Raw genomic sequence first — 20999 nt, 5'->3', positions numbered from 1 at the left:
TATCTCAGCCACTCCACGCCTCCCAACGCCATGTCTTCCATGGTGGAACAGCTCCCGTACCTTCATGATCTCCAACAGACATCTATTTCCTCATAATTAGAACTTCCTTGTGACTTAGGTCCATTGTTTCTTCTCCCTTCTCCTGGAACAATTCTGAATCACCGTTTCTTGTCTTCTATACATTTATTTATGTGTCTATTTTACATTCTTGGTGGCCAGCCCAACTCACTCTAGGGAGGTTGTGACAAGTTAAAATGACAAACGCCACCAAAAAATTAATCGGTGTTAGGAAAACATCACTTAACAATAAATAAATGAATGCTTCTTTGTGGTGGATGCCAAAAGAACTTGAAAGGCTAGTGAAATAAAACAATCTTTAGATTTTTTAAAAACCATCAGAGAGGTCTAAGGGTTGGCACAGGGATCTCCTGGACATGGCACAGATGTTTAAAAACAGCTGTCTTATCTCCCTGCGGTCTTCTCTTTTTTCAAGATGAATTTCTCCAACTGTTCCTCCTACGTTTTTTTCCTTCCAGCCCCCCTATAATCTTTGCTATTGTATTAAGCTGGAAAACTTTACAACTCTTATTCAGGGCAACTTGGAGTCCCACATGTAACCCTGAGTTCATTGGATATAACCCTCCATTTTATTTCAGATCCCCTAGCCAAAAGATGAATCCTGTTTGCTTTGAGACACAGACAAGATGGTAAGAAAGGAGAATTTAAAAAGGGACCATCCAAGAGAAAATCAGTTGCCCTGCTATTTTTGGCTGTGGCTCCGCCCACTTCTTATTTCAGCCCCACCCACTAGATCCTAAGAAATTAAGAAGGGAAGGGGATGCAGGCTAAGGTGCTTCTCTGTGCTTTAAGATGCAAATTAAACCTCCAGTAAACCTTTAAAATCTCTTGCAAAAAATGACTGCCCGTCTCCCCAATATCCCCAGACTGGAAAAGGGTATGGTCACGTGAGTTAGCTGTGCCAGGCAAACGGTTCTGAATTTTCCCAAACGGAAGAGTGGAAAATAAAGAAATAAATGGTGGTTTGCATGAGATGTCTGACGAGAAAATAATAGTGAAGTATTTTCTGAAAGGGGATTATAATTTTCTGCATCACTGGTACATGGTGCGCACACATACACCCGTGCAAATAAATAAATGAAAGTAAAGACTGGCATCTGTTTAAAACATCAGGGAAGCTTTCAATCCATGCAAGCGTTTGCTTTCTTCTGCTTTGTTAAATCCGAGACAGCCTTCCGGTACCAACCGTATCAAAACCAGAATGAAATCACAGATAGAAAAACTAAGCAAAGTGAACATAGTGGTTTGGACAGGCATCTTTAAAGATTGTCAGACTAACTAGACAGGAAGGCACATTTCCCGCTGCTTTAATCGCACGGCACCTTCTGGAAGCATTGGAGATAAAGTCTGGTCGTTGCAGAGGAATGAAACAAGGGGCCCGCTTTTTTCCCGGAACCGAGAAGGCTCTAGAAATACCTGCAAAGTGTCCAGCTGCAAAACGGTTGATGGGCACCGATCCATTCCATTCTCTGCCGTGTGCCCCAAAACATGATTTTTGCAGGGTGCGCATTTCTCCTAGCCAGCAAGTCTTGGACAGGGCTGCCAGGGAGGGGAAGCGGTCAAAAAAGTCAAAATGGCGGCCACAATGATGCAAAGCCCTGCCCCTTTTATGCATGTCAGAACATTCGCCCTGCCCTTCTCTTGAAATGTATTTTTGGCTTCCTTTTCTCATCCCACTAAGGAAGTCTGACCCTGCTTTCTTTTTCTGAGTGCAGCCAGCGGCCACCGTATTTTTGAAACTGCTTCTAGGAATCTCCCAAACTTCAGCGGGGTGCAAAAACATTTCCACTTCTGTTGCATTACAAGAAAAATATCGTTCTTGGGAACTGGCGCCTGTGCAAAGGGGCCGTCTGCCAGGATTTGAAAGCCTGCCCAAGGGAGGGGGGAAAAAACATTTAAAACCTTTATTTTATTTTCAGGCAGATTTCGTGCACAATGAGCAGCTTCTTCCTGAAGCGTGACGCAGGTTACTTACACCATCCGAATCTGGTAAATAAAAATAATTCGCTCTTTTTTTTTTTTTTTTAATTGCAAGGGGCCAAAGGAAGGAAAATGCCCATTTATCAGTCTCATTGTACAGTTCAGTGAACAGTTATTCTCCTACAGCACTGGACATCCACAAAAACATAATTGTTTTCCCCCCCACCCCATGGCCAACTCACAAACTCAGCCTGCGCGAAGATGAATCATTTGCAGGGGAGAGAGAAAGAGAGGCTGGCCAGGAACGATCAGAGACCAGAGCCTCCCTAGTCCGAGGCAGTCTACCAGTGAATATCAATCCCAAGGAGCGGAGTGGCCCAGGGCAGACCAGACTTTCTGCTTGAAGGGCCTGCCGTTTTCCAAGAACCATCGGGACATAACATTCGTTTGAACGCCGCCCTCACTTTCTTCTGACTGCATTCGAAGTCATTTTTCCTCCCTGGTTCTTTTGCCCATCGAAGTCAATAGTGGGAGGCTGAAAAATTGAAATCTGCCTTGCTGCAAAATTCTCCTGGAGTCTTTTTCCTGCCTGGAATCTAAACTACAGATCCATCTAATTCAGTGCTTCTCAACCTTGGCAACTTGAAGATGGGTGGACTTCAACTCCCAGAATTCCCCAGCCATGGCTGGCTGGGGAATTCTGGGAGTTGAAGTCCACCCATCTTCAAGTTGCCAAGGTTGAGAAGCACTGATCTAAAGATGTGAGACAGGAAAATCCCAAGGGGAATTGTAGCAATTGGTTTACTTCCCAGTTTAGCCTATAGCTCTGGGATTTTGGGGGGGGGTCTCATCCAAGTACCCCCCTCCCCACCCACACACAACCACAACCTTTGAAAAATAAAGATCAGGACTCCTGCTGGTGATGTCCTTTGATGTTTGCTTTATCCAGATGCTTTGTCACTACTTTTTTATTTTTTAATATTTATTGATAAGTATAACAACCAGAAGATATAATAAAGCACAACCAAAAATAAAATGGTGCTGGTAAAATCAGAAAAAAGATATATAGGATAATGAGTAAGTGAGGAACGTTTGTAGAAACTAAGAATATAATCCATAAAATGTTAACAACCCTTTACTCTATTATTAAATCTAGCCATATAGACCATCTATTACTCCATCTTCTCAGTTTAGTACAGTATGTCATTTTCGATATAATGATATTTAAATAACATGCTTAAATTCTTAATATCATATTATGTAAGAGCTTTAGAGTCTTAAATGTAAATAAGTGAAAAGGAAAAAAAAAGTTATTCTGTACATATTAAGTACAATTTTGAATACTGATGTCCCAAGCATTATAACGATTTAACTTTTCTTCAGAATTAAATAGAATGAATATATAATAAAATGAAAGAAATGAGAGAAGGGTGTACATCAAGGTATGTGTTTTACAATAAGAGTTTCAGTCTTAAGGTAAATTACATTAAGATTGTTATTAAAATCTCCATTGTGTTGATGCATGGTGTATGTGTATATGAATGTGCATGTATATGTGTATATGGATATATATATCTATAGATTAGATAGATAGATAGATAGATAGATAGATAGATAGATAGATAGATAGATAGATAGATAGATAGACAGACAGACAGACAGACAGACAGATAGATAGATAGATAGATACTGGGTGTGTGTGTGTATGTTTTTGTATCTGTTACGGAAAGAAAAATAAGTGAACAAAACAGATTTAGCAATTCTGAAATACTAAAGAATAAAATTAGAAAAAGAGCAAAAGAAAACCACAGAAAAAAAGACGCTTTGTCGCTTCTTAAACTCGCCTATAGTGTTAGGAATTCTGTGTGGTCTCCCATCCAAATACCAGCCAAATCCAACCCTTTTGAGAACTGCCAAAATGGGCTCGGTGCTGCCCTCTAGTAGGTCAACTGCAGAGAGCCCGACGTGTCTGTTGCCTCCCTTCCATGCTAAAAGACACTCATGGGCAAAAGTTACGGTTTGAGGGACAAAATGTTCTGGGGAACACAAAATGTTCTGCTTTCCTTCCAGGCAACACCCAACTGGTCATTCAGGGATGGTCTGGGAGTTTTCCGGAAGTGAATCTTCCAGAACAAGAAATGGTTTGGGATGTTCCAGGTCTCCGAGCATCTCTAGGGTGGCCGGATCAGCGTGGCCTTAAAGGCAAAGGACACGTTCTGTGCGCTCCCAAGAGTTCTGTTCCAGGAACAGCACATGTTGCACCTCGGCGCTAAAAAGCCCCAATTCCTTCCATCTTGACCTCTTCAGGAGCTCAAGTATCTCCTGGGCATGGAGATCTTGCCTCTTCAAAAAAATGGCCTCAGTTTCTACGTACACGGTTAACAAGACAATCTTTCGGCTTCAGGAGAAGAGAACATTAAAAATGCAAACCAAGAAAGAAAAAGAAAAAAAAATCTACCTTATATTTTATACTGATCAATAGTGCTGGTTCACTAGTGAACTCGCTACTATCATGTGAACAATACGAAATATGATGGTAAGACAGCCCCAACGCTCTGCCATGGTAACACAGCTGGTATCTGTTGGGCAGTGTTGAGCTTCAGAGTTCAGCAACTGCTGGCAAAATGTCAGGAAAGCTGTTGTCTAGACCACGGTCACCAAGCCCTGAAGCTCAACACTGTCCAGAAAATATTGTCGTTTCCAAAACTAACTTTGGCTGATGATTGTCTGACTCAGTTGGGTCCTGCTTGCCATAGGGCTGAAGGTCATCAAGGTTCCTCCTATGCTTTGTCTAAGGCAGTGTTTCTCAACCTTGGCCACTTGAAGATGGGTGGACTTCAACTCCCAGAATTCCCCAGCCAGCCATGCTGGCTGGGGAATTCTGGGAGTTGAAGTCCACCCATCTTCAAGTGGCCAAGGTTGAGAAACGCTGGTCTAAGGTTTGTGCATGGAGGTGACACCTCACAATGCCTGTGCCACGGGCAAGGAACATGATTGGCCAGCAGCCAACCCATTGCAAGTCTTGAAAGCTGGAGGAGCAAGGGGGAATCACACGGGGGCAAGATCTCCAAGACGGAGGAGTTTCTCTCCAAATCAAGAGAATGGGACAGCGAGGAGGACCGGAATAAGGAATGGGGTAGTGTCAGAGCAGAGCATCATGGAAATGGGGGGACTCCATAGGACCACCCCAGCCATGCCCTTGTTGACCTTTCAGGGAAGGGGGTAAGCCTTCAAGCTATTGCCTCTCTCCCCACCTGGCTTGCAAACACCCTTCGCCAACCCAAAGGGTAACTCTTCTGCTGCCCCCAGTGGGGTGCCCACGTTGGCAGAGCTTGCATTTCTAGTATGAGAGAGAGAGAGAGAGAGGAGCGGGCAGGGATGTCCTTGAAAGGCATTAGTCTCTGGTGATGGGGAAGGAGGCTTCTGTGTGTGTGTGTGTGTGTGTGTGCATCTGCCCTTGTGTGCAAGCTGGAGAAATAAATGCAAATCCGGCAGGGGGAGAGTCAAAAAAAAGTCAAGTTGGTGGCCACGATGCTGTGATCAAAGCCTTCGCTCACCATATCATGGCATCATTTTGACTCTTTTGACTTCTTGATCCCTCTTCCCCTCCTCCCAAATCCTGGTTTTGAAGGCCCGCAACAGCTGTCTTTCCTTCTCACCCGCTTCCTCTGCCCCTGGGCAGACCCAGTATTTTATCCCTCCGACAGATGTCGAATTTCAAGAGCGTTTGGAGCAGCACCGGGGAGAAATTGCCATCATGTTGAGATCTTCGGAATTCAACCAAGACAAGACGGAGCTGATTGTAACCAACAACCCGTTTCCTCTGCTCATTTCTGGCCAACACCTCACCACGCCTTTCCAGTATTTTCCGGAAGATTTGTCTAGGAGGGTAAGGTGACTCTTCCCTTTCACCCGACAGAAAAAGGAAAGAAAGAAAGATGTCTTGAATTCAGTAGGAGGGAATCAAGGGGATGGCTGTTTCCCTCGGGGGTCGGTTCACACAACACCCTTAATCCTAAACTTGGATGAAGAAAAAGTGGTTTGGAGATGGCATAGCATGCTACACGGAGCGTGGACCTGGGTTTAGCATAAAACCTGCAAAAGAAACCCTCATGCGAAAACACAGGCTGAGTTCCCATGGCAGGTGAAATGAACAATGAGTTGTGCAACCCCATTTCAGCCCGGAGTTGCACGGTGTGCGAACGCATCTACAAATTCTAGAATTCTGCAACTGCTGGAATTCTCTGCTTGGGACAATTGTCCAGGGAAAAAAAACTCCCTGTCACTTATTCTCCGGATAGATGGACCCTCTGGAGAAGATAGTTGTCCGTTAAAATGGAATGGATGTGGCTGACCTCATAAGCAAAATGATACAATTGGTTTTTGCATAATTTATAACATCTGTATGATTTGTGTAAGGGCAATTAGGCCTTTGCATAATTTATATGTTTTACGCCATAACGCCAGTGGCATCCATTGACGCAAATTACATTAAAATGTCAGTGACGTTATTATGCAAAAGGCATCAATTATGTTAACTGTCCAGACAGGCTTTGGAAAGAGTGGAGTTGTCTGTTATTCACACATTTGCTCCATTGCATCTGAAGCCCGTTAAATCCATTAAAGTAAGGTTTCGCTGCGTGCAGATTTGAACCGAATAAACTATTTTTCATTAGAACCATGGTTACGCAACAGAAACAGCATAGTCCGTATGGAGCTGTAGAGGCGGTTTATTTTAATTCGTTTCAGGCAGAAAAATTCTCAGGCTTTTCCCCGATCAGTTCTCAATTCATTTGATGAAGGAGATTTTGCATCTGAAATTGATTTCCAAGGAGAAATTCAGTGCAATTTCTTTTCATGCGTGGAGTATAGTGTTTTGCGGTTATTTAGGGGTGCATATGAATGCCCCCCTCTTTGGCTTCCCACCTGAGGGGGGAGGGCTTTTCCAGACTGGAAGAGGTGCCCGCCTGGAAAGCCTCAGGTGGGCAACAGTGAAAAACTCATCACACCAGCAATCATGCCATAGGAACTCCCTATGGTCAACTCCCAAGTCAACTCCCAAGCATCTGCCAGAGAAATTCAAATGAAATTCTCAAGCATGCTGAGAATAAAGTGGAAAAACAGAAGCCTTTTTCCCTGGGGAAATGTTTTTACTGAATTAGGCCAATTCTTGGGTATGGGCAAAATCCATTAAGAGAGCCAACGAATTGGATTTACAGAACACACTGAACTACTTGGAAACCTAGCCAGGGTTAACAGCCACTGAACTGGCTAAGCGGATTTGACGAATCCAGCCACCAAGTCTGAAAACTCCTGGGCTGTAAGGCCAAAATGCATGCTTCCCCGCAGAGGGTGTGTGTGTGTGTGTGTGTGAATTTTGCACAGCCTGGAAAGGTATCCAAGACAGCAGGCGTGTTTCACTTCACCAGGACGTTGACTGTCTTCTTTCCTATTTAGATGTCCCCAGACAGCTTCAGGGATCAAACGCCTCTCTACTTACCCCCGCTAAAGAGGTTGCCGAAGGAGCTTGTAGGGCCAGAAATAAGGAAGCTGAAAAGCCCCACCCATCTCAGGTACCACCTGCTACCGGCCGCGCATAGCGCTTTCTCTTACCTGCTAAAGCAACTTAACAGGGGACAAGGAACACCAAAGAGAGCATCATTTAATGCACCAAATGTAGGTCGCAAAACGAAAGGAGGAAGCCCCACGTGGCCCCGGGTGTCGGTCCTTCTAGGTAGACTAGAGAACCAGCATCGCAAGGGTGACAAGGACGCTGCTTTCTTCTTGTAGGGTATGATGACCGAATCTTGAACGTCGTCATTTTCCCCCTCCGCAGTTCACCCGTTCCTGCACCCAGGTTATCTTTAAAGGTTTGCCTTTAAATGGAGGTCAGGCAAATTAAGGGGAAATCAGGTCATCTGTAGGTGATGAACAAAACGGCCACATCTTAGGATTAGAACCAGATGCCAGATGGGTGAATCTGACTCTCAGGATTCTCAGGATTAGAATTTGGAAAGTGAATCTCAGGATTAGAATTTGAGCTCGTCCCCAGAAACTCAACGCAAGGAGACCCAGGACTGACGGGCTGAGATTCTTTTTCATGCTACTCAAAGTCAAATTGTGGGGTTTGCTGTGCCAGCCCTTTGAGGTAGGCAGGTCAGGAAACAGACAGGACAAGAGCTTTCGGAGTACTACTTTTTTGTTGTAGGGTATAATCACAGAACTTGGAAAACCAGCCAGCGTTGCCTTCTGCCCCCTCTTATACCAAACAGAATCAAGGGGGGTTACGTTGAGTTTCCTTCTCACACTTTCCTGTGAAATTCATTTCCCTGAATTATCGTTCACTTTCTCTGAAAGGCTCCAGTGTACATTCAGCAAGGCTGTCTCTGCGTTCCTCTGCACCAGGCGAGGAGAACTGAGGCTGAGATCTCTTGGGAGATCATGGAATCATTTTGCAGCACGGATTCATTTATATTCACAGGCTGCCTTTCTGGGTAGAAATCTGGCAGCATTTTGCAGCGGGCGTCATGTAGAAAAATGGATTATAACCAGAATTTCTAACAGGAGTAATGGGGCAGCCACAGGAGTGGTTAAAAAAAACCAAGATGGCAGCTGCAACCATGTGGTCAAAGCCACACCCCTTTTTATGTGCAACTGGGAATTGCAGTCTACACATCTTCGTGCTAGCTGGGGAATTCTGGGAGTGGAAGTCCACGCATCCTAATGCTGCTTTTTATTGTAGTAAGGTAAAATAACAGAATCCTGAAAGCTTGCACAATTCTCTCTCTCTTTCTCTCATTTTATACCAAACAAAATCAAAGTGGGGTTATTTTGAGTTTATTTCTCATGCTGTCCTCTTTTCTCCGTCCCCCTTAATGGCTCACTCATTCCTTTCTCATTCCCAAGGCCAGGTCTCCAGGGAGCGTCCCCAAGTCATCAAAAGTCAAGTTTCCTTGAGGAAACCCTTGCTTTTCCCTTCCCTTTCAGATATATTAACATAGTTGTTTCTAAGAAGTAGTTCCTTCATCTCCTCATATGTTTTCCTGGGCAGAAATGCCAGATATGGACAATTTAAAAAATATTTCCCTTAGAGAGATCTTTGGTTAATCTCTGGCATTCTTCTGTTGTCGAAGTTGGGATTTCTGGTCATGTAAAAAGGTGGCCACGTTCTAACAAACTTATCCCATCTTCCAACAGGTTTGCCAACAAGAACGATTTCAAAGGTGAAGCCCGTTTTTCGAAAAATTACGCTGAAAGGCGTTTGCAAAGGATGTATCCCCACTTACGGGTTCCAAGACAGGGTAAGATTTGGCCTCTTAATGGGGAAGGGATATTTCCTTTAGGAACAGGGGACTCGTGCTTGGGGGACGGGGAGTGGCGAGGAATCCCTTCGCAGCTTTAATCTTGCCAATACCGGTTAAAAGAGGAAAAAGGAATTTTAGCCAGCTGAGGGCTGCGCTTTAGTGGGTTCGTCACCTCAGTGGGCAGTGCAAGCAAACCAAATGGGCCGAATCAGGATTTTCCAGGGAGTTAGCTTCTCAGCACTTCCTTCAATGGCTTAAGCTTTTCTAAGGTTTAAGCTATCACTTGATTTTGTTTCCCGGTGGGAATGGCATCACCATATTTGGACAGAATGATTGAAGGGCAGGCCAGAATGATGAGATAGTAACCCACCCCAAGTCAAACAATCTCAGGGAGCAGGTGACGGGCTGAGATAGATAGATAGATAGATAGATAGATAGATAGATAGATAGATAGATAGATAGATAGATAGAGACAGAATCTTCTGAATAGCATTCAAGGTATAGTTTTGAGGCTGTAAGTAGGCAGCCCATGGGGGGTAGTAGCGTTGGACTAGGAGTGGAGAAATCCAGGTTCTCAACCACAGAGGCTGTCTTGGGGCATATCACTTTCTCTCAGCCCATCCTATCTCACAGGGTGGTTGTTGTGGGGAAAAACAAGATGCGGGACTATTCCATAACCTGCCTTGAGTTCCTGAATGCACGTGGGATATAGACCTCATAAGTAAACGAGTATTCTAAAAATGCACCTTTCCTACATGAATCTATGCCTCCAGAGGTCAATTGTGGGTGTAGTTCCTGACCTAACTGGGACTTCTAGAAGCTTCTAGATACCCGTTACATATCTTTGAGGAACAACATACGTAGCATACTCACCTTTATGTTTGCCTGGTTTTGCTTCCAGATCAACCAAAAAAGCAGCTACTTCCAAGTGTGCATGGGTGGTCTCCCTCAAAGATCCAGTGGGAGCCTCTGACCCTTTCATGCCTGACAGAAATGAAGCCCACGCATACTGTGCCTGGAGAGGACGGCTTTAGGTATGGGAGAGCTCCTCTCTGGATTGTAAATAACTCAATGGTATCAAATTCTCCCCAGTAAAATCTTTTGATGACTCGCTGTATTCTGGAGGGTTGCTCCTCTGTGACGTGGAGCCTTCGATTCCCACAACTGATGTTGACATCTTAGGAGATGGGCTTCGCCACAAATGGAGCACGATATCTCAAGTGAAGGGGGACTCTGAGAAATAGCCATTCCTGCTCCCGTTTCTGACTCTGGTCTGATGGAACTTTCTTGGACTTTGCTGTCGATTTTCCCACCAAGCAGAGAAACTGTCCTACATTTTTCACCGTAGAGAATTTGCTTTTGAAATTCTTTCAGGGCAGAGGAGAATTTGGGTGAAATTCTCACGGTTCTTGCCTTCAGTTGGCTAGAAGGGGGACCGAAAGGGGTACGAGCGCTCCGTTCTTCACTGTACGATCTTTCTCTAGAGACCCACAGGTGTACATTCATGCTCCTGCAGTCAGGATGGGCCATCTGAGTTTGAACAGAACCACATTTCCCAGCACAAAACTGACTCATGTTTTATTTGGGGAGGCAATGCAATGGATGTCCGTGTTGGAAGAAACACATTTAGCAGGCCATCAAGTTTCCATGGACTGAACTGACTTGCTCAACAATCGTCACTTAAGCAAGCAGTTAAACTGTGTTAAGAGCTCACTGTAATCATAGTTGGATGTATGGCCAATGAGGTGTTTCATGCAGTCTCCCCTCCCACCTCTTTTTTAGAGTTAAAATCGCACTCTGGCAGTTTTCCCCATCAGATGCCCTTCAACTGTATTGGCCTAAAATCCCTCAACCAGGATGATGGTCATTCCTGCCGTATCGGCTTTCTAGCTAATCCTGAAGGGCATTCACACCAGATGCGGGATTTTGCTGGGGCTGTGGCACTGACGAGCAACTATACAGAGCGGGAGTTGCCTCCCCCACATTCGATGTGTTTAACCTAGACAAGGGGATGCTTTAACATAGATTCCGATCCCAAGAAGGGGCATGGTGGTCAGTTAACCATAGACAATTATGAGATCAATTCATCTTGGACAAGAGATGCTATATTAATTTGGCTGAAAGGCAGGAGTATCTACACGCGTGTGTGCACATATGTGCGCAAAAAAAATCAGGAGAGCGGCCATGCACACGCAATCACACACCCACCCCTCTCTTAGGTGCACTGCGTCTGATTGTATGGTCACAGCTGCCATTCTTACTGTTTTGACTGCCTCCCTGGCAGACGCCCCTGCCAAGGAGGGGAAGGATAATCAGTATGTTCCTTACAGGGTTGGCTCAAAATGCACCCACTTCTTTAAAAGTGGTTTAGCTAATAGTTCAGTAAATCCAACTGTAATGATTTGGAAGTCTTTTCCGTTGGGGTGAAGAGCTGCCTACCTGTCTCCTCTTCCCTCCCCTGAAAATTAAGTTGACAACCTACCGCGGGAAGAAATACCACCACAACGCCTAGATTGCAGAGTTTACTTTGTTAGGTGTCTAGAAAGGAAAGAACAAGCCAGGACGTACAATGTTGGCTGGCCCAGAAGTGCATTTTTCTCAGCTAAGGGGCTAAGGGGCTAAGGTTCTCCATGCGCAGAATCGAATACATCCTCAGAATAAAGAAGGTTTCCTTCTAGATCTTCAGTATTCTTGGTCATCTTCTGCATCAGAGCCGTAAGTGTCAGAATCCCTCCCAACTTCTTCATAATCCTTCTCCAGGGCTGCCAGGTCTTCCCGGGCTTCGGCAAACTCGCCTTCTTCCATGCCCTCCCCCACGTACCAGTGCACAAAAGCCCGCTTGGCGTACATGAGGTCGAACTTGTGGTCCAGCCGGGCCCAGGCCTCGGCAATCGCCGTGGTGTTGCTCAGCATGCAGACGGCCCGCTGCACCTTTGCCAGGTCCCCTCCGGGCACCACCGTGGGGGGCTGGTAGTTGATGCCTACCTTGAAGCCGGTTGGGCACCAGTCAACAAACTGGATGGATCTCCTGGTCTTAATGGCTGCAATTGCTGCGTTGACGTCCTTCGGCACAACGTCTCCCCGGTACAAGAGGCAACAAGCCATGTATTTGCCCCGGCGAGGGTCGCACTTCACCATCTGGTTGGAGAACTCAAAGCAGGTGTTGGTGATCTCTGGCACAGAGAGCTGCTCGTGGTAGGCCTTTTCAGCTGAGATGATTGGGGCGTAGGTGGTCAAGGGGAAGTGGATGCGGGGGTATGGCACCAGGTTGGTCTGGAATTCTGTGAGGTCAACATTCAAAGCTCCATCGAATCTTAAGGAAGCTGTAATGGAGGACACAATCTGTCCAATTAACCGGTTGAGGTTGAGGTAGGTGGGCTGCTCAACGTTCAGATTTCGGTTGCAGATGTCATAGATGGCTTCATTGTCCACCATGAAGGAGCAGTCTGAGTGCTCCAGGGTGGTGTGAGTAGTCAAGATGGAGTTGTAGGGCTCCACCACGGCAGTAGAAATCCGTGGAGCAGGATATACTGAGAACTCAAGCTTGGCTTTCTTCCCGAAATCCACTGAAAGCCTTTCCATCAGGAGAGACGTGAATCCTGACCCTGTGCCTCCTCCAAAGCTATGGAAGAGCAGAAAACCTTGGAGGCCACTGCACTGCTCTGCCTGAAAGAGAAGGGATTAGCTTTAGCTCCCTGTAGGACATTGGCATGAAATATCGCATTTGGGACAAGTGGTAGGGAAAAGCTTGGTATGGAAACACATCAGTGGGAGAAGCTCATGGCTGTAGGATTTCAGTAAAAACCACACATTCTGGTAAGTATGCAGAACCAGTATGAAGTCCTTGGGGTTTTCTGAGGTTGGTTGTTTTCTTGCAAATGAAACATTTGCAAGAAAACAACCAAGCTCAGAGAACCCCAAGGACTCCACAGTTCAACCCTGAGCTACAAATATTCTCTTCTATTGGAACCAATATGAACTGGTCAGATGAAGGCTCGGATGACTCCATCAGAGCTCAGTAGGTCAAGGATGGCTTTTGAGTTTAGTCTTGACTAGTAGGGATGATGGTACAAAACCATGCTTGGATACTGCTCTGGACCAGCAAATGCAACATGGTCCTCATGACACAACCTCTATTTCCCGGCCCTCCTGGGTCAAAAAGTGGTGTGATCTAGTGGTTGGGTTGAGAATGGAGAAGGTTCACTGACACTGTATTGAAGTCATCATCAGGGCTGACCTGCATCTAGAATCATCCTCAGCCTTAGGAGGTCAATCAGGACACTACCTCCACCTCGAGCGTCTCATTCAACTGCCATGTAGCTCCGGCCTAGCAACCAGTGCTTCAGCCTGACCCTGGACTAGGTTAATATGGGGTTGGATCTTCTGGAAGTCGGTGTGTTGTATGAACCAGGCCATTCTCCGAGAAGAAACTTATACCCTTTCCATTTTCTCAATGGCCCTCCAAGGATGCTAATCGACATGGCCAACACTTTGGGATGTTGGTTATTTCACTACATCTGGAGACCCAATGTTCCTCAGCCTTGCTCTAGAGCAGTCTTCCCCAATCTGATAGACTACAATATCCATAATTCTCAACCATCACACAGGGAGTGACAGAGGCTGTTTTCTAAGGCTAGGGGACACCAGATGGAGGAAGCCTGAAGCAGCATAGCTCTCTATTTAGTTTTACACTCGCCTTTTCTCGGAAAGCTCCAGGCAATTTCCATGGGGGAGGCTCTGACAACACCCCTGTGAGGTAGACTGGCTGGTTCAAAGCTAATGAGCAAATTCTGTGATGAAGCTGGAACTTGATCTGGGATTTTCCAAGTCCTACATCTGAACTAGGATGCCATTCTCGTTTAGCTCAATACGAGCATCCAGGAGCACAGCAGAGTCTACCTGAGGAGACCAGCAGGGAGCCAGCTTGCTGCTCACCATTTTGCGAATCCTATCCAGGACGGTGTCAATGATTTCTTTTCCAATGGTGTAGTGGCCCCGGGCGTAATTGTTGGCAGCATCTTCTTTGCCACTGATCAGCTGCTCCGGGTGGAAGAGGGAGCGATACGTCCCACAGCGGATTTCATCTGTAGGGAGAGGCCTATAGGAGATGAACAGCCCCCAGCCCTATATCCAGAGCATACCGCTCAAATACATCACACCACACCGCAATATTGAAAGCACAAAAGTCCCCTTCTGGGCAAAGGCATCCTGGGTCAAATCCGGGGACTGCATTTCCAAGGCTACTGACAGAATTGCTCCATTTTCCTCTCTATATACAGAAGATAGAGCAGTGTTTCTCAACCTGGGCAACTTGAAGACGTGTGGACTTCAACTCCCAGAATTCCCCAGCCAGCATGGCTGGCTGGGGAATTCTGGGAGTTGAAGTCCACACGTCTTCAAGTTGCCAGAAACACTGAGACAGAGTATTGCGTTTATTAGTATACACATTTATGCAGTAACTGTGTTTGGAAAAGACAGACTGACAAAAATATATTCTCAGAGTAATACTACCGTTCCATGATTACCAAAAGAAACCTAGTTTTCTGAGGTTTACAAGCAGACGAATCCTGGGCAACCGACAACGTAGATGCTCCATTTTTTTAAAAAAAGATTTAATTTCTAGATTAACTCTAAGGCTGTGTCCGTATAATGGAATTAACTGGATCCTGGGCAAATTTAGTGGGTCTGAAGACCTCAACTGTGCTGCAGACGGGGCACTTTTAACCCAGTTCAGTTTAGATTGGGGTTAAGTATACTCAATGGGTCAGCTTTCATAAGGTTCCAGTCAAGAAAAGTGCATTATTATCACTATTATTATTATTATTATTAAAATTTGTATGCCACCCGACTTCCAACTAGCCCTGCTTAGTCACTCCTCCAAGTAAAAGAGTTGGCAATAGAGAGCGGTTACAAACCCAAGGCTCTCTATCCTAACTCTTGTTAGCGGAATCTTGGCAGAAGCAGAAGACGCCTCCCGAGAGCCGATTGGTTACAGCCTCCAAGCCTCGCCCACTGCTGATGACCTAACCAATGGGGAAAGGGCCAGCAATGTAAGGAAGCCTGCCCAGTACTCAACTGGGGCAAAGGCTCATGGGATATGTAGTACTTTCTAGTGCAGCATTTTCCAACCTTGGCGGCTTTAAGCTGTGTGGACTTCAACTCCCAGAATTCTAGCTGGGGAATTCTGGGAGTCGAAGTCCACACAGCTTAAAACTGCCAAGGTTGAAAGGCACTGTTTGAGTGGCAAGAGGCAGAATGTTATAATTGCTCATATGGTGGCTGTTGGTCATCACTTAGGATGATCTGAATAGGGTAGTTAGTGGTTGACTGGGTTGAACAAGTGGGAATCAGGTCTTAGCATGGAATTATTCATCCCTCCAATATATTATCCAGTACCTATGACTGTTGGTTCCAGATCTATAAACACAGCTCTGGGAACGTGTTTTCCTGCCCCCGTTTTGCAGAAAAAGGTCTCAAACGAAGCATCCGCTTGGCTCAGCGCTTTGGTGCTGGGGATGGTCCCATCCGGCAGAATGCTGTGCTCCAGGCAATACAGTTCCCAGCATCCGTTTCCCATCTGGACGCCAGCCTGCCCTATGTGGATGGAAAGGCATTCCCTCTGGAACAGAGACACACGGACGGCATGGCACGGCCACGCAGAGCAAGCGTGGCACGCAGATCCCACAAGGCAGGCATGAAATGGGCCCCGTGCTTTGCTTAACAAGCCCCGAGAGCTGTTAGAGACACAGGGGGCAACCGCTCGAGGAGACTGGCGTCTGGAAAGTTGAGAATCTCGCCCGTTCTTTCCTTCTAGCTCCTTCTGCCTGGTGTTTTGAACTAAATCAGGGTTTCTCAACCTTGGCAACTTGAAGACGTTGCACTTCAACTCCCAGAATTCCCTAGCCAGCATGCTTTCAGACATGTGGCCTTCAGCTCCCAGAATTCCCCAGCCAGCTGGGAGCTGAAGGCCACACCTCCTCAAGGTGTCAAGGTTGAGAAACACTGAACTAAAGTGTTCCAGAATAGCACCCACTCAGCATATTTTCTTAACATTTTCAGACCCAAGGGTAAACTTTCAAGGCTGGAATTTAGGGCTACATGTGACTGGTGAGGGCAAATTTGAAATTTTGACATCCTCCCCAAGTTGTAACCTGCCAAACACATTGCTCAAAATCCTGAGTGTTAGTTCCTAGCTAGACAAGCCACTACTTAAAAGCCAGGTCCACCTATTCAACAAAGCACAGTTCAATGTGGTAAGTCACAAAGGCTGAGTTCACACAACTTGCTAACCCAAGGACAACCCAACCTCCTTAAGTCATGTGTGAATCAGGCCGTGCAAGAGAATGGCCATCCATCACAGGTCAGAGATGATGCATTTGGCCGCTCAACCCATTACAGGGAACCACGCAAAGTTGCAAAATGGGTGATCTCCCAGATTTTGCCAAAGTAGGATTCCCAGCAGTGCTAGCCACCAGAACCAACTGAGAACAAACAATATCTCAGCTGCATTTGGTGGACACCAGTTCCCATCTCTGAAAAAATGGACTACTCAGACCAGTCTTCCCAAATGCAGATAACTTCTAGATGAATGGATGTCAGTCCCTAGGGTGGATGTAGGCTGGAGTCCCTACAGCAGGGAATTCTGGGACTCAAGTCCACTCTTCTGGAGGGCCACCAGGCTGGAGAAGATTGTTCTAGGCCAGCTGGAATTCCTCTAAGAAGTTTCTGACTCTCCAGGGTAGTGTTTTCCAAACTGGGCAACTTTAAGACATGTGGACTTCAACTCCCAGAATTCCCCAGGCAGCATGGGAGCTGAAGTCCACACGTCTTAAAATGGCTGAGCTGGCTGGAGAATTCTGGGAGTTGAAGTCCACACATCTTAAAGTTGTGAGGCTGGAAAACACTCCTCTAGAGACTCCAGACCTACAACAATGAAGATTTATTTCAATCTTCTTACAGTTTAAGACTCCCAGGTTTTCCATTTCAGGTCCCCTAATTTGGGCTCTGCAGCCATCAATCCAAGGAGAGGGAAGGCTGGGGGGTCTTGTGTCTTCCCTAAAGCTGGGGCAGGAAACCCACACCCTCCTCCCCACAACATTGCTGAGCGTTAACTCCCAATATCCTTCATTGCCACCCATACTGGCTAGCTCTGTTGGAACCCATAGCTGGCAATACTAAGGTTAAAAAGTTTTTTCATCACTGACTAGTCATCTGAGATTGACACCAATCCCCAAAGGAAGCCTCTTTTCCCCAGCTTTTCAACATGACATTGGGGAAAGAGGCTTCCATGACATCTTTAAAACATCATTTTAAAGGTGCTAGGATGTCTTCAAAAGTTACATACCATTGTGAGAAAACAAGCCACCTTTTCTTTTCTTTTCTTTTCTTTTCTTTTCTTTTCTTTTCTTTTCTTTTCTTTTCTTTTCTTTTTTCTTTTCTTTTCCTGGATGCAAGAACCCTCTTTCCACCATTCCACCATCTGTGGTTTTCTCCCTGGAAGCTTTATAACCGAAGGGAAATGGGTGCAGCTGCAAGGGTGCACCCATTTAAGAGCACAGGCCCATTTCCAAGAAGAGGGGTATGACCCTCTGGTTGTGTTCACACCATGTGCAAACTCTGGATAAAATGGGGTGGGTGATTTTGGGGTTCCTTGGGATGCAGGACACCAGCCATAATTTCTGTTGGCTTTTTAATTTCATGGCTGGTTTCTTATTTTGCTAATGTTGTTTTTATTGTTTCAATGTGTGGTTAGCTGCCAAAAGTCACGTTTGCGAGATGGGTGGCCCTGTCAATCAGTTGAATAAAGAAATAAAATTTTACGTGATGTGAACTGGGCTATTGTATTCGGCTATCCTCTGGCTGACTGGTTTGGGCTGAACATGCTATGTCCCCATTGTGGTTTGTTTGGTTCAGTTGAGGGTGAAACCACTTGGAAGCAATGTTCATTAAGGCTTGTAGGCTGAGTGTATGCGTCGTTCCTCAGAAGTCTATTCTATGGTGGGGTTCACATGTGTAAGCCATGGTTTGGCTAATTGTGGCTTTGTGAACAAAGCATAGTTGGTTGAGTTTTCACAACAAGCCAAAGAGCTAAGCCACAAAGATGGTCTACAAGCTACGATGGCTTGATGCACACAGCCCCCTGAGCTGAAGCCAACCAGGCTACATTAAGGTTTAGTGGGCTGTGTGAACCAGGCCCGCCTCTGGCATGGGAAGATGTGATAAACAGACTCATTCCAGACAGAACATGTTCTTACGTGAACATGGCCATTGCTCACCTATGTGGCCGTGTCCACATAACATGCTTAACCCAGTTAATGGCAGAACCGGCCGCTGCATTTCCACAATCGGCTAAATTTGCTCGTTTTAGCTTTGGTTTGTTTCTGTGGCTAGGGGGATTGTGGGACATCTAGCAGGCTTGGGTAGTTCATGGTTTAATGTATTGTGCAAAGCCAGAAAAGGAGCTATGTCAGTAACTGGGTTAAATATGTTGTTATTCAACATTACTGACCGGAAGCAGTTCCTACTGAGTTCAATGTTTCAGGACCGTCTAACTGGTTAACTGGGTTAGTAATGCTTTTAACTGATGTTTTATGTATTTATATATATTTATGTTTTTAATGTTTGCTGTGAGACGCCCAGAGTTCCCCCATTGGGGGGAGATGGGCAGGTGAGAAATTCAATAAATAAATAAATAAATAAATTAAAATAAATTAAAATTAAATTAAAATTAAATTAAAATTAAATAAAAATAAAATTAAATAAAAATAAAATTAAATAAAAAATAAATAAAAATAAAATAAATAAAATAAATAAAAATAAAATTAAATATAAATTAAATAAAATATAAATAAAATAAATAAAAATAAATAAATATAAATAAATAATAAAATAAATAAAAAATTATAAATAAAATAAATTAAATTAAATATAAATTAAATTAAATATAAATTAAATTAATATAAATTAAATTAATATAAATAAAAATAAATAAATATAAATATAAATATAAATAAATATAAATAAATAAAATAGAATAAAATAAATAAAAATTAAATAAAATAAAATAAATTAAATAAAATAAATAATTAAATAAATTAAACTAAATTAAGAATCAAGCGACACACTTGAGTGTAGTTTAACTCACTCGTGGGCACTGTAGTTCTGCCACGGCAGAAAAGGAAGGTACCCAAATCATTACCTGCCAAGAAAGCGGGGGGGGGCATAAATATTTGTGTGGAATTGCTTTTAATAGTTGGATTGTCTTGAATGGTTCTTTTAGACTTGTTTTTAATTGCTTGTTTTATTGTATGCTGCTCAGAGTCGCATTTGTGAGATGGGTGGCTATATAAATCTGATAGATAGATAGGTCGATTCTAAGGACACTGTCTTGGACGGTGTTTTTCAAACTATGTACACCCCAATGTACAAAGAGCACTTTGTTTTTACGTTCTAAAGCAGGGTTCCTCAACCTCAGCAACTTTAAGACGGGTGGACTTCAACTCCCAGAATTCCCCAGCCATGTTGAACTGCTAAGGATGCAGGAATGAAATATTCTATTTATTGTTGGGATTTCTCAGGGCGACATTAGGTATTGATTATGATTCACCCTCTGCTCTATTTTGCACTGGGATTTCTTTTTCTTTCTTTCTGCTTTAACGGGTTAGTTGTTCTTCAATGTTCTCAAATTGTTCGGGTTCACTGTCGAGCCTACAGTTCCTACAACTTTCCATTGGTGGTTTTGGCTCGTATATATCCTTGGTGGAAATAAATAATTAGCATTATGGAAGGAATGCGATTTTAGAGAAGCCCAGGGATTAAGTTTGGATTTAAAGCCTCCATCAAGTCTTGGGTAGCCTTGATATTACTAAGAAACTCTAGGACGGTCATCTGGGTTTGGGGCCCTACTTTATATCTGTATTCTTCACTATTTCTTTGGTCATTTATATTATATTTTCACTATACTTTTACTATATACTATACTATATTTTCACTATTACTTTGGTCATTTATATTATATGTTTGAGCCCTTTGCTCAAATAAAGGTTCCTTGAACGGGCACCAGACACACATTAAAAAGGGGCAGGGCTTGGATGGCATCGTTGTGGGTGCCATCTTGACTTTTTTGACCTGCTGCAGACACCCCTGTCTGGGAGGGTGCACACCTCCGAGGCAAAGCGGGCTTGCCTGGTTCAGATCCAAACCCTGCACCCTTCCAAATTTTTGGAGTGCCGTGTCAGCTGTCTATTTTTAAGCGTACTTCTAGAAGCAGGTCCTCACTCCTCTTGAAAGGAATTTTATTCCACATAATTCCTCCTTTCGGAGAACGGCAGACTATGCTAGGGGCGTATGCATCCATGTTCCACATAACTAGATATTTAGAAAACCAATTTTCTAATTTTACTTTACGGACTAAAATTCTGCCCGTGGACTTGCAACGCATCCTAAGTCTGGGCTCCTCTCAAGGCTGTAAAATACTAAATGTGGCGGGATTCCTTATAATAAGACTTTCTCAGATTAGACTGAACCTCCTGTTCATTGGTTATTCTGACTGATAATTCTTATCACATTGGCTGCCTTCGCTAATTATTAATTTGGTTTTAATAGATTAAATCACCTTTATATGAATTCCTAATCTAAGGTTATTTTGAAAATGCTTACTCAGTTTTATACAGCTTATAAATCTCTTTTCTATTTCTT

The 20999-nt window shown here is 44.4% G+C and overlaps 2 protein-coding genes across 2 annotated transcripts; one reads left to right on the top strand and one right to left on the bottom strand.

Annotated features, from left to right (window-relative positions):
* The first annotated feature begins 30 nt into the window (after positions 1–30).
* Positions 31–10397, top strand: TSGA13 (testis specific 13). Its single transcript, XM_088141573.1, has 7 exons — positions 31–56; positions 1361–1423; positions 2022–2067; positions 5681–5887; positions 7456–7571; positions 9196–9299; positions 10204–10397. The coding sequence occupies exons 1-7, from the start codon at positions 31–33 to the stop codon at positions 10395–10397; spliced, it is 756 nt and encodes a 251-aa protein (XP_087997699.1).
* A 1587-nt stretch (positions 10398–11984) lies between these two features.
* LOC103061301 (tubulin alpha-2 chain) lies at positions 11985–15879 on the bottom strand. The gene is made up of 3 exons (XM_007440987.3): positions 15699–15879; positions 14238–14386; positions 11985–12968 (listed from the first exon to the last, which is right to left on the bottom strand). The coding sequence occupies exons 1-3, from the start codon at positions 15877–15879 to the stop codon at positions 11985–11987; spliced, it is 1314 nt and encodes a 437-aa protein (XP_007441049.1).
* Between the last annotated feature and the right edge of the window lie 5120 nt (positions 15880–20999).

The sequence above is a fragment of the Python bivittatus genome, unplaced genomic scaffold (assembly GCF_059951505.1).
Source record: "Python bivittatus isolate LINGU-HERP-01145 unplaced genomic scaffold, Pbiv_v1 ctg000330_np1212, whole genome shotgun sequence".
NCBI lineage: Eukaryota > Metazoa > Chordata > Lepidosauria > Squamata > Pythonidae > Python > Python bivittatus.
This window is presented reverse-complemented; position numbering and strand designations above follow the sequence as displayed.